Genomic DNA, 14,425 nt, shown 5'->3' on the forward strand with positions numbered 1-14,425 from the left:
GGCAGCAAAGATATATTCTTTCAAAAAACTGCCAATCAAGCTTACAAGCAACTGTTGTCAAAGCTGTAGCTTTACTGTCAGTTGAGAACACAACATGTCCAATTATCATTTGACTTCAGTGCTGAGGTCTGAGGAGAAGGAGTGGCATGCTCCCAGCTGCCTGGAAGCACCAAAGCAAGGGAAAGGTTAATACAATACTTGTTATCGCTTTTTATCCTATTACTATCAAGGTTACGTTAACTTTATTATCTTCAAGACAGAAAGACCACAAGCATCAACCGTAGAGCTTACAAAAAGCATCCACGACGACAATCACTAATATAATGTGGTTCACTGTCGTGCTTTATCATTGCACACAATTGATATTCTCTTGTATTTCATAACTAACAGGGTGACACGTGTTCCACACTGGCTTTGCATTGAAGTTCTCCCTCTGAGTGCATAGAGCCCAACAAGGAGGATACAAGTTTCTGTTAGTTGCATCACATCACCTCATTGCTGTTTGCATCAGACAAGGTATGCTATTTGGGATTTTACTAGAGCTTTAGGCTTGCTTTTAAATGGCCAAACAAAGCTGAAAACCAACAGCGTAAAAACATTTTATGTATAACAACCTGATTAAAAAACACAAACCGCCCCCAAACAAACAAACAAAATGACCACTTGTGTTCACATGATACCTGCATGAGAAGTAAGGTGAATCCTGGAAACTTGCTTTAATACATTTTAAAATATATACAGAAAATCATCATCAATAACGCATATCGGACAAGTGGATCACACCAATGTGGTAAAGACACTCACACAGATATTTTTCTCATCTATGATCTGTTGTGCAATTTCAAGGCACCCCATTTCAAACTTTTTATTGCAAACCTACAGGAGATCTATTATCGTTATTGAGGAGTCCCTCAATAACGATAATAGTTGTACTGTACTTGGAAGTACATGTTGCCCAGTGTGTTAATTAATAATATTATATTTTAATGCGGGTAGATTACAAGATGACTGTAGACAAACTGTAACCTTTTCTGCAGCACCCGAGGTAGACCCAGGATACAAAAACCATCGCACCTACGGGAGACCCAGGTTACTAAAACCAACTGCGAAGTGGGGGTGATTGACAGTTCACTGCGGCCAATCAAATGCCTCAACACGTGTAAACAGAGGGGGTTGTACCAATGACGAGTCCATTATTTGTGGCTCAGTGGATGCTATTGGCTAGATCAAACACGCGCAGCTGACATGTTTTGCGCGGGTCTGTCAAAAATATTTCCCCATAAATGTATCAGCCAGCGCTTTAGCAGCTGCTTGGAGATTATACAGCGTCCCGTTAATGGCCCGCTAAAACGTGTCAGAAAACCGGTATGTTGTATGCAGCAGTTCTTCTGTTAGCGTAAGCGTTACATTAGTTCACCGTTACGTGACAGTCCTTAAATTGGATTAGCGCTGAGTAAAGCCACCGGTGAATGATAGTTTAGCAAACTTGCTAGCTAGGTAACGTTAGCTAAACGAACTTTTGGGAGTAAAGACTTGAAAATATACGTACGGACATCTCTGGCTTTGACACACGGACGTGATTTGCACCCAACAGGCATGCGTTAATTAGCTGTCCGCCTGATTTAAGACGCGAACGTTAATGTTGACAATTCTGCGTCTGTCCTTCACCATTTTAGGGTGTGTGCTGCTAACACAACCTTGCGTTACAAGGTGCACTCCTTTAGTAGCGGTAGCTATTAGTTCGTGTGGAGGTCAACAACATGGATAGTTATGGTCAGCGGTTTGAGTCTTCTACCGGACGAGACAGTAAATCTCAAAAGAAGAAGGGCCCTTCTAGTCACAACACATGCTACGACGAAGGAGACCGCAAGCCAAAGTTTGTAAGTATGACATTCAATTGAATCATGTGTTTTATTATAGCTGTACACTGCAACATTGTTTTTGGTACAACTACACGGCGGATGAGAGGTGTTCTTTTTTAGTGTCCTGTCTTTCCACGTCATGGATGATGCCACCATGACGCGCACAGACACAGGGAAACGGAAAGTTATGTTATTGAATATATGAATTTCTCTATTTAGTGAAATATGTGACAATGACCTCAGAATGATGTATTGCATTCCAGGTTAAAATTATTTCAAAACTGCATTTTGCAAATGTAGGCGAAATACAGCTTAAGCAGTAGCAGTGGTGGAGCTGTGCAGTGTACCTGACACATTGTGTTCTGTTCTCCATAGCAGAGAAAAAGCCTTTATAGAATCTTCAACACACTTAAGAAAGCTCATGAACAGTGCAATCTTTGAAACGTCAAGTTTTCTTTCTTTATGAACAGTAACCATGACTGCTTGGCATTGGGAAATCAAAAGGTTAGAATTAGCGCCGGGTTTAGCTCTTACACTAATCCATGTCCTTCCTACTATTACAATAGAAACCAACCAGCTTGTCTGCCTGGTACTGTATATTTCTGCTGCATTCTTCTAGGATATTTAGGGACAGAGCATTACCATTATTAGGGATATCAATTGTTGGTCTCGTTTTCAAAACAGCCAAGCTTCTTTTAACAACAGACCCCCCCCAGGAGATTTGTGTATGACACAGATCTGCTTAATGCATGCTCCACCCTCATTTGACCCTGTTCTTATAAGAGTGCTAACACAAGTTAATTCCTTGTTGCTGCCATTCAGCCTGTTATCATCCACTTCTACTGACGAGCTGTGGGCTAAATATCTGACACTTACTACCCTGATAGAAACATCAGTTCACCTAGGTGAGCATCCAGTGCTGGTTGAAAGCATGATTGCAAAGTCAGGTTGTTTGCGGCCTGTTAAATCATCCAGATTGACTGCCAATGTACATTAAACCTGCATCGTTGCACTGTGTCTGTCTGGAAGGGAGTAATACAAAAAAAAAGCATGGTGTAAACACAGTGTATAAAAAGTAAAAATGTAAAATTAAGTAAACAAATGATGTAATAATTCCGTGCTCTGTTGTAAATTGGAATTACATTTTCCATCTTATGTTGATGTTTAGGATTCAGCCAATTGGACAGTAGGCAATAGGTTTGTGTGGTTACTTCAATATACAAGCAATACAAGCTGAAAACATGTTGAGAATACTTTTTCATGCTGTTATATTCCGTGATCTTGGCAGTGTCTTTTTACCGTTGTCAACGGGATTAAAATATGAAAAGCATCCCTACTCACAAAGGTGTTAGTTATTGTTCTGTTTCTTCTCCTCCTATTGTTCTTTCTTCTTTTTTATATACAAAACAAAAAAGCACACTGAGGCCATATTGTCTACCAGAGAGCCTTGCATTTTTAAATAATGCCCTCCTTACAGTTTTGTTCAGTCAAATATACACAACCAAAGAACATCTTGTTATATTATTTCCACTAAAAGATAAAACATGTATCTGTGATAGTACAGCTTGGTCTCGACTCCTACCCCTCTCAGATCATATTGGTCTTTCTAGAAACAAAACACAACAATTTTTTAGTTATTATGACAAATTACTGGAACACATTGTAAAAGCTTTTCACAGTTAAGTGAGAAGAGCATCATTTATTGAGTCACCTCAATAGGTGGCACTCTGATACCACAATATATGATGTAATGGGTAGAAAGTAGATCTGCCGTTAAAGGCCATTTCATGTTCAGCAGAATTCCATTTCCAAGCAGAGCATTATAAAAGTGAAGAAAGAAATGGAACAGAATGTTCACGCAAATGTGTTAATGTTCTTTGGTGATGCTGTTTTTAGCCTTCCTAAGTACAGGGCACTAGAAATGATCATGAGGAATTCAAAATTCAAGCGCAAATATTTGATAGTCTCATTAATATAATGTTTAATATCTTTTTTCTGTATCACTATTTTTTTGGAGAATGTTTTAGTGTTAATGGTCAATATTACTGAATGTTGCTGCTCAAGTTACTGAAGTAACTGAATGGATTTAGCATATTACAGACAATTAATTGATCTAGTCTATTGCCTTAAACCTTTTACAGTGCACTACACTTTTCATCTCCATATAAGCTTAAAAAATGAAAAAGAGATGGCTAAGAAACAAAATACACCAGTATTCTTAAAGGATATCTCTCATTTTAGAGCTGAAAGTTGAAAGCGAGACCAATGTGATCCATGAAAACCTGGTTTGGGGAAAAGGGAGCCATTACAATCATTATTGAATCAGTGTTTCCCACAGGTTTGAAATATACTTGTGGTGGTAGCTGATGTGGGGTGTCATAAGTTGGGTGACACTTAATTTCCTGAATTTAATGAATTTCATGCATCAATTTATAGTGGATATGTCTTTATGTAAAGCAAAAGTGTCACAGTGCTTTTGCATGGTGTTAAGGTGAATCACAATTCCTTATAACGGCAGATCAGGTAGGCACACCAACAAACATTTGGCTAGCACTACACCATCTTGGTATTTTCAGAAGCAGTCTCATGCCATCATTATAAGCCACATTTAGTCTCTGCATGTTACTTTTTCTGTAATACGCCACAGGTGGGCAGTACAGAGTGGCGTACAGAATACTTTAAATGAGGCTACCTTCACATTAACGGAACACACAATTTACGTGCAGCTTTAGCTTTATCATGTGATAAATCATTAACAATACGATGGCCGAGATATTTAATCTCATCACACACTTTAAAGGCATTACCAGATAAAAAGTTGCTTAAAAGGCCATAGTTTTAAATGTTTTAAAATATCTTTTTACCGGTAATTAAGATGGCAGTGTACGATTATTTCATTTGTTGCCTTGTCATGAGAATTGCAACCCTCCAACTCTCATGTTTCCTACATGAGGCACTTGGTTAGCTCCTTTACGGCTTGCACTGTTTAGAAGCCATGGGAATGTACAATTGGAGTGCCAATGAGGCCTCAGCCTTACCTGCAGCTTTAATTGTGAGTATAGATGGGTACTTAAAGATGGCTTTGGATTCTTACTGATTCCTAATTCTCAGAACCCAAATACCACACAACTCTGTGGGGCTGCAGATAATACACATTTGCATTATTGCTTTATTAGTTGTGTCGAATGTCAAAAAAACAACAGTGAAAAAGGCCCATCACAATGTCCTAAAGCCCAAGGTAATACTACTTGTTTTGTTTGAAAAACAGTCCCAAACCCAAAGAATTTCAATTAACTAGGGCTGAAATGATTACTTGAGTTACTCGAGTAACTCGATTACAAAAAATGCTAAAGGCAAAAACTCTGCCTTGAAGCTTCGTTAAATTCCTAATTCACGCATTATGCGGCCTGCTCAGCGCAGGGATCATTGTTCCACACGGACCATTTTTGAGGAAGCCAGTGCTCCAGAGTGCGACCATTTTGGGCACACATGCGACCAAAAATCAGTAAAGTGCAGCTAAATATGTTCCTTGGTCGCACCGGTGCTCCTAACATTCAGCTGGTCTGTTAATGTGTGTAGCGTAATGTTTTTTTCCCCACAGCATACAGAAATGAATCACCATGGGCTGAGCCAATCAGAGGCCGAGTAGGGGCGGGCCTAGGTCTCTGATTGGCTCTGACCCCGGTCTCCTCGTCGCTAAATGTTTGTGAGAAAAAAGTAATCAGGCAGAGTGACTTGAGCGTCAAAAATGAAGACAACTGTTGATCGTTTTTTTTTTGTACAGAAAGTTGCTGCGCCCGTGACACCTATTTCCCCTCCCCGTAAGGTACCGGTCCTGTCTTGCGCGTCTCCGTCCGTTATTTATTACATTTTGACAATTATCTAATACTAGTTAAGTGCATTTCATCCCATTTAACATTTCAGCTTTGAATTAAATAATTTAGAATAGTCCATCTTATTGTTGGGGTTTGTCTTCATGCTATTCCAAATGCAGTGTTTGACAAGCTGTGGGCATATGAGGTAAAGGTTTGACAACTGTGTCCAATTAGTTTGACCAGTTGTCAAGCTGATCTGTGGAAACAAAAATAATCCCTATATAAGGCATGTGGTTGGTGATTTTATTCATTTAATTAAACTTCAGATTCATAGGTCCTTATCATATAAATATTATGTCATGTTCAGTCTGTTTCTATTCTAGCACATTTTAACACTTATTAGGGGAACGTCTCATTGACAGGTAAACACATTTTATTCAGGCAATCTTAATCTTAATTAAACTCTGGTGTGTATTGATTTATTTCTCTGAGGTTCTGTATAGTCTACTGTTGTGCTGGAAAGAAACCTGACCTTTCTGTGTCAGTGTTTAAATCAGCATTTTGTTATGACAACATTTTGAAATTTTTTATTTTCAGTATTGAGTTAGCATTCCTCATTAGGATTATTCCATGTTTTAATATGTTACTCACTATGGTAACTTTTTCCACAAATTCTGTGGGGAAACAAACAAACAAAAAATCTGCTAGTGCAGAAAAAGCAGCAGACAAAACTTGCTCAGCAGGCACAGAGGTAGCTGGTACACATAGATAACAACAGGCCAACTGCCAATCTCTTCTACTACTACACAAGAAGATCCTATGTAATTTCCATACAGGGCTTGTAAGAGCACATTTTAGACAGCATTTTTTGTTTATAGGGCTCATGTTGATGTTGATTAACACGTCACTTGGGTTTAGACATTTGCACAGGTTTAATATTCCACTAAACTGCAATGCTGGATGCCACAAAAGGATTTCCTTTTTTTCAGAAAAATCTGGCAGACACCCATTTTGCTTGGTGATGATTGTACAGGCTGAGCTGGCATATATTGGGTTCATTTAAAACCTGTGAATCACAGCCTTGAGTTGACAGCCACTGCCTTAACGTCATAGCAGGTTCTAACATGAAAATCTAAAAGATCAGAGGTATATTGAACATTTTAGATGAATGACTGCAAACAACTCTCCCCTTACTGGTAATTTAAATATGTCAGTTTTTCAACACGAGCCATTCACAACTATGAGTCGTGTCGATGTGCGACATTGCCCAGTGTTTGCAGCATTCTGCAAGAGGACTAGTGGGATCTGATGGTAGCAGGCGGTTTTAACTTTATAGAGCAGCAGAACAGCACGTCCTGTATTAAGACACACCTCTTCTGTAATTTGGCAAATGCATAATCCACCAAAGAGCATGTTTTTAAGTATTATTTTACTTATTGTTACTTGGTGAAGTGTGTCTCTGTAACGTGAAATGGACAGAAAGTAAAGCAGTCCGTCACCACACTGTGGTGTCTTACGAATTTTAGCTTAACTTCCATGTTCTGTCATCTATTGTTGAATTACTTTCCCTGATGTGTTAGATTTTTTCCATGATATTGATTCAGTATTGAGATATTTAGGCAAGTAATGAACACCACAAATTTGCAATGCAGAGTATAAAGAACCAAAATATTTCACTCGGTAAGCAATCGTAAATATCTGTTCAAAGATAATATCGCAATCAATTATAGGGCTAGGACAGTATTTTAATAACATTTGATGCAATTTCTTAATGTACCCCCTGATTTGTTTTTTCTCTTCCCCACCTGTAGCACTTACCCTTTAGAAACATCACAGATGATGTGGTAAGATTTGAGAAATTTGACGTACCTTCTCTCCTGCAATATTTTACATCGCTTCAATAAAAGTCATCTAATCTGCTTATTTTGAGTCGCAATGAAAATGGTCTTCATTGCCAGGCATTGGATTAATTCACACCGCATACAGCTTTTCGCTCAATTTCTCACTGTCACTGTTAACTCTACATGTTATCTAGATAGTGCTTTGCTCAACACGTGTTTAACAGATGTGTACTGTATGTGTTTTGTTCACACTGGTTTTCTAACTCATTAATAGACTAACTGTGTCGTCTATTCTGCTTTATTAACCATTTCAATATGCTGAACGGCTTATGTATATAAACTTGGCAGTGAAAATTCTTGTGTATTTTTTCCTTTTGTTAATTGTGTTTTCTCTGTTGTCTGTACAGCTGGACAGATTCGCCAGTATTCGGATTCCGGGTAGTAAAAAGGAGCGGCCACCCTTATCGCACTCCAAACACAATTCCAACGATTGGTCCACTTCTTCGTCATCCACCTCACATCAGTTTGAGGATCTTTCATCAAAGATCACGTCTGAAAAAGAGATCTTGGCTTTATTTGAAAAGATGATGGTATGTTGCTTTGTCATTATACAATATTATCAAAGTTTTCCCATTAAAACAAGATAGTAGTTTGAAATGTAAAAGAACAAATCTGTGGATATACAGTAATGCACCATATTTTAAATATCTTTGAAATGTTTTGTCACATTTAAAAAAAAAAAAGGAAATAAAGGCAAAATCAGAAACACTTTTAGAAATGCAATGTTATTACTTTAGGCACAAAGATGACCAGAAATTGTCAACTTTAACAGAAAGTAAAACGAGCATTACTGTTCCCCCTTGGGACACGGGTCCCCATTGCCATGACTACGCCCTCCTCGTCAGCTCTACTTTCACTTTCTCCCGTACATTCTGGTGTTGGTCTCGTTCCAGATGAATAAACTGATGGAGACGTGGGTCGATTTAGCTAGCAGTAAGCAGCATGAATGCATCTTTGTCATGACTGTCGCTTCTCAAGGTCCATCGATATCTTCGTTTTCACTTAGACTTCTTCAAATATATTTTACAGAAATCAATGTCTTATAATTTGGCAAATATGGGACATTAATTACTAAATCTAAACCAAAAAAAAATGTATGGAGAAAAAAATAACAAACTGTGTACACTAAACTACTATTTAGATTCAATCTTGCTAAAATATTGCTTAAGTATTGTATAATTAATATGCTGTGAGATGTGTCAAAGGTGTTGCTAAAATCTAAAACAAGTCTCTTTCTTTTCTTTTCAGGAGGACATGAACTTGAATGAAGAAAAAAAGACTCCTTTGAGAGAAAAGGACCTCAACAAAAAGAGAGAAATGGTCATCCAGTATATGTTTACTGCCTCTAAAACAGTAAGTTTGTGAACAAATTTTTTTTCAAACTTGATTTCTTCTATTAGAAAGTTACGTGATTTAATGTCTATTTGTTACTTTTAAGACCGTCATACCATCCACCATCATTTTTCTCATACTCTGGCCACATACTTTTCATTGAAAAATTAAGTCTCACTTAATTATTCAATATAAAAAAATAGAGTGCAATCTCATTAGTCTCACCTTGCATACCTACACTAGGACACATTTGTAAACATATTTATATATATAATACTGCATTGATGATAGGAATATTTAGCAGAAATCTTTAAAATGCTAAATTAAAAGTAACCCTGATGTCAAAATTGTACCTTGCAAGGATTTTACAAAAAATCACAGTTATCAAATTAGGATGGGTCTGCTGAGCTTTCTTTCTTTTGTTCTGTTCTGAACCGGTGGTCAATCTTCTTACTTGCATATATTCTCATTATGTACACATAGGTTCATAATTAAAAGAATTACATTTTGCTATGTTTGTTCTCCTGTAGAACTGTGACGAGATTCCTTTATTATGCAATTACTGGAAATGGAATAGAAGTGGATCACAACCCACAGTCCTCGGTCCGTGCAAAAATGCATTCTAAAGTTCTGCCAAAACTGATATGACGCTTCAGCTGTCTGATTTTGTGATAAATCAAGTGGGTATCCACCACATTTTAATTTCTTCCGACATAATTTAAAGGTATAATTTTTCTTATTAATTGATTCCCATCTCTTAAGCTGTATATAGAAGAATGGTAAAAAAAATAACATTAATCGCTTCCGTATTACAATTTTCATAATGTAGCAATCGAAAGTCAGAAAGGAAACCACATGAAAGTGAAAGGACAAGAGAGGGAGACGCAAGCTGAAACACAGTAGTTGTATGTGCTGCAAACAGCTGTTTCGACATGAATACATCATTTATATATTCAACATATATGTAGTGGTCTGATTCTTCTGATGCAACATTCTTATGTGAGTGCTCTGAATGTAGGTGCATGCTTTGATTTTGAAATAGCAATGTTATTTATGAATGATGCATGATCCCATTACCTAATTTTCCTGTCACAATTCCACTGTAAGATTGGAAAAGGAATCAGGATCCTGGATCAAAGTGTCAAAAAAGTCAACTGTTTGGGGAAGCTCGGTTCATCTCTGACTTTCTCAGAATCAACTGCTAGCAAGCCTCAGAAACTTTTAATCATCTAGGAATAGAAAACACAATGCAGGGGCTTACTGTCTCAACATTGATCAAACATTCTGGTCTACTGGTCTCCAAATTCCTGTTGTCGCTAAGACCTCAATTAAAGTTATTGATTGTTGAAAGAGCTAATCATCAAAAGAGAAACAAATGGCCAAGTAGTTAAATGTATTGTACAAATTGTGCACATTGGTTTTGTGTTTAAGTTACCCTTTTTTAACATTGGGTTTCTTCAAGGCCAGTGTAGATCTTGATTTTTTTTCTATTTAGAGAAATGTATTACATTGCTGCAAATATGTCCCTTTTTTTGGCCAAAATTCTCTATTTTAAATGTTGATGAATGTGTTGAAGTCATTATTTCTTAACCATGCATTGGCTGGTTACCTTTTCTTTGAAAACCCAAACACGAGAGGGTGACTTACACTCAACAAAAATATAAACGCAACACTTTTGTTTTTGCTCCCATTTTTCATGAGATGGACTTAAAGATCTAAAATTCATTCCAGATACACAATATTACCATTTCTCTCAAACATTGTTCACAAATCTGTCTAAATGTGTGATAGTGAGCACTTCTGCTTTGCTGAGATAATCCATCCCACCTCACAGGTGTGCCACATCAAGATGCTGATCTGACATCATGATTAGTGCACAGGTGTACCTTATACTGCCCACAATAAAAGGCCACTCTGAAATGTGCAGTTTTGTCTCACAGCAAAATGCCACAGATGCCACAAGCATTGAGGGAGCGTGCAATTGGCATGCTGACAGCAGGAATGTCAACCAGATCTGTTGCTCGTGCATTGAATGTTCATTTCTCCACCATAAGCCGTCTCCAAAGGCGTTTCAGAGAATATGGCAGTACATCCAACCGGCCTCACAACCGCAGACCACGTGTAACCACACCAGCCCAGGACCTCCACATCCAGCAGGTTCACCTCCGAGATCGTCTGAGACCAGCCACTCAGACAGCTGCTGAAACAATTGGTTTGCATAACCAAACATTTTCTGCACAAACTGTCAGAAACCGTCTCAGGGAAGCTCAACTGCATGCTTGTCGTCCTCATCGGGGTCTTGACCTGACTCCAGCTCGTCGCCGTAACAGACTTGAGTGGGCAAATGCTCACATTCGATGGCGTCTGGCACGTTGGAGAGGTGTTCTCTTCACGGATGAATCTCGGTTTACATTGTTCAGGGCAGATGGCAGACAGCGTGTGTGGCGTCGTGTGGGTGAGCGCTTTGCTGATGTCAATGTTGTGGATCGAGTGGCCCATGGTGGTGGTGGGGTTATGGTATGGGCAGGCATCTGTTATGGACGAAGAACACAGGTGCATTTTATTGATGGCATTTTGAATGCACAGAGATACCGTGATGAGATCCTGAGGCCCATTGTTGTGCCATACATCCATGAACATCACCTCATGTTTCAGCAAGATAATGCACGGCCCCATGTTGCAAGGATCTGTACACAATTCTTGGAAGCTGAAAATGTCCCAGTTCTTGCATGGCCAGCATACTCACCGGCAGGGCTGCACGATTCTGGAAAAAATGTGAATCACGATTTTTTTGCTTAGAATTGAGATCACGATTCTCTTGCACGATTTTTTCCCACAAAATGTTTATTGCACTGATGAACTTTAACAAAACAAAAAAACGTTTGTTGCTTTGGCAGAGGCATAGTAGTAGTTCTATCATTGGAAGATAAGTAATTTTTACAAAAGTAAAAAAAAAAAAACACACGGGCGATTTTAAGTATTGCACGCTTGGTGGGCTGCCACTAGAGGATGATTGACAGGCGCTTCATACAATCACGCATACACTTCATGGCTGCACCTGATTGGACGATCACTTTCACAGCTGTCCTGTTTGCTCCGGAGTTCACGCAGACCAACATGGCGGCTCGTTTGGAAACTTTCTCTTATTTTACGACAATAGTTCACCGAAAGGTGTTTCTGAAAACATTTTAAGCGAGAAATAAGCTACGCAGTTGCTGAATCTGTCTTTATTTTAGATCGACAACATTCAGTTTAGAAGATTTTCGCCAGCGTTCGCGAGCGTTCCCGAGGCGGCGAGTCGAACCCGGCGCAATGAATGGGACGCGGGGAAACACCGCTGCCTGTGGACACGTACCTTCTCTCTTTCCAAACACTCTGCAGGCGGCTTCCTCCACTGAATCACGTGTTGTAAAGACGCTTTACCATAGGTTGAGGGGCGGCAGTGCTGCGTTTGGGGGCGCTTCAAAAAATCCGGAAGGAAATAGGAGCATTTGTGATGCAGCTCGAGATATAAAATGCTTCAGAATCGCCGTGTGTAGAAATGAGATCACGTGTATGTGTGAATCGAGATCGCGATTTTTTAACGATTTTTTGTGCAGCCCTACTCACCGGACATGTCACCCATTGAGCATGTTTGGGATGTGCTTGACCGGCGTATACGACAGCGTGTACCAGTTCCCACTAATATCCAGCAACTTCGCACAGCCATTGAAGAGGAGTGGACCAACATTCCACAGGCCACAATTGACAATCTGATAAACTCTATGCGAAGAAGATGTGTTGCACTGCATGAGGCAAATGGTGGTCACACCAGATACTGACTGGTTCTGAGTCCCCAGACCCCCAATAAAGCAAAAAAAAATGCACATTTCAGGGTGACCTTTTATTGTGGACAGTCTAAGGCACACCTGTGCACTAATCATGATGTCAGATCAGCATCTTGATGTGGCACACCTGTGAGGTGGGATGGATTATCTCAGCAAAGCAGAAGTGCTCACTATCACACATTTAGACAGATTTGTGAACAATGTTTGAGAGAAATGGTAATATTGTGTATCTGGAATGAATTTTAGATCTTTAAGTCCATCTCATGAAAAATGGGAGCAAAAACAAAAGTGTTGTGTTTATATTTTTGTTGAGTGTATAAGGGAAATCTTGCAGAGGCTACTGCAAATGATGATTGATTTCTGACTGGAAATTTGTAGGGATGCAGTTATACTGTTCTCAGACCAAGTACAATACACATACTTGTATTTCTGTACTTGCTGATACTGAGTGATGATATGAGTACTTAATAATACCATTACAGTTACAACCTGCTATCAGTTACACAGTTAAAATGAATTTTAAAAGCAAAAAAGCTAAGAAACTCAGAGGAGCACCTTAAGTGCGCTGCAGCTGGAGCAGCCAGAGTTTCGTTTTCAGCTGGCTGACAACAATAAGCGGGAAGCTTTCGTGTCTAGTTGTAGCATTTATTACCCTTAAATAAGCGGAACACAGACTGAACTGCTACATTCATGCTGTAATATTACTGCTGACTCAATGATGAGAGGTTAACGTCCCGTTGCTGCAGTGGTGTCGGGTGCGCTTGTATCGCAGTATTTTGAATAGGAGTGTGAGAGCCCGGTATCGATGCATGTATGAGAACCCTGTATCGATACATGATGATGTTTTTTTTTTGTGCAGTTGAAACCTTTTATTTTGGCCTTTCCTGCCATGGTGGGGTGTGTTCCATAGGAATCGCAGGCCACCATGCCTGTAACATTGTAGGGGAAACACTACATTGAAACAGAAGAAGCGAGGCATGTTTACAGGTATATTTATTTAAAACAGTGAGTTTATGTTTATTTCAAATATCTACATTTACTTTGAAATAATTTACCCCATTTACCAGTCATCCAGGCTAAAAAGCACTTTTGCATTTGAAAGAGTTACATTGTTTTTTTTTTTTTTTTTTTTTTTACATATTCATTTATTTTATTATACAATACACTTGAATGTGTCTGAATGTTAAATAATTCTTAGCTCATAAGCTAAATGAAGAAATTATTTTTGAATATATAAATAGGATTTTTTTTCTCCTTACGCACAAAATGTGTACCAAAACAGAACCGAAACCGTAACCCAAAATCCGAGGTACGTATTGAACTGTGGGCTAACTGTATTGTTGCATGCCTAATTGGAAGGAGGGTGCATTTGTATGTCTCAGGGGCCTGTGGCAGCGCCTCGTTGGGGCTAAACCAATGCGGTAGTGCTTTTTTTTCTGGGAGTTCAAACTGGGTACCAGACTAGTCATTTACTATCACAAGAGACTTAGTTTTTCCTTTCTTGGCTTTCATTCAACATGTCCATGTAGATTTGGCCCTGCCTGTACGAGTTATTAATTTTCCTTTTCAAGGCTATATAGGTTCTTATGAGGATTATTTATTATAACACTCATTCTTTGATGATTAAAGATGCATGGTTTTGTTTTGAATCGGATTTTGACAGTTAATTTCATATTTATTATACATTG

At 38.8% G+C, this 14,425-nt stretch overlaps 1 protein-coding gene across 4 annotated transcripts in view; it reads left to right on the forward strand.

Moving 5' to 3' along the window:
- The first annotated feature begins 1,299 nt into the window (after window positions 1–1,299).
- The window catches only part of LOC311014575 (protein diaphanous homolog 3-like), a 172,294-nt gene continuing 159,168 nt past the window's right edge, over window positions 1,300–14,425 (forward strand). For 2 of the 4 annotated variants that reach the window (XM_084011242.1, XM_084011245.1), the window contains exons 1-4: window positions 1,300–1,880; window positions 7,489–7,521; window positions 7,926–8,108; window positions 8,827–8,931. In XM_084011242.1, coding sequence (XP_083867368.1) covers window positions 1,761–1,880; window positions 7,489–7,521; window positions 7,926–8,108; window positions 8,827–8,931 — 441 coding nt within the window. In that variant the 5' untranslated portion in view covers window positions 1,300–1,760. The remainder of the gene's footprint in view (window positions 1,881–7,488; window positions 7,522–7,925; window positions 8,109–8,826; window positions 8,932–14,425) is intronic. The other 2 variants (XM_084011243.1, XM_084011244.1) reach the window with 2 other exon arrangements.

This window comes from Eutrigla gurnardus (assembly GCF_963514095.1).
Source record: "Eutrigla gurnardus genome assembly, chromosome: 1".
In the NCBI taxonomy this organism is placed as follows: Eukaryota; Metazoa; Chordata; class Actinopteri; order Perciformes; family Triglidae; genus Eutrigla; species Eutrigla gurnardus.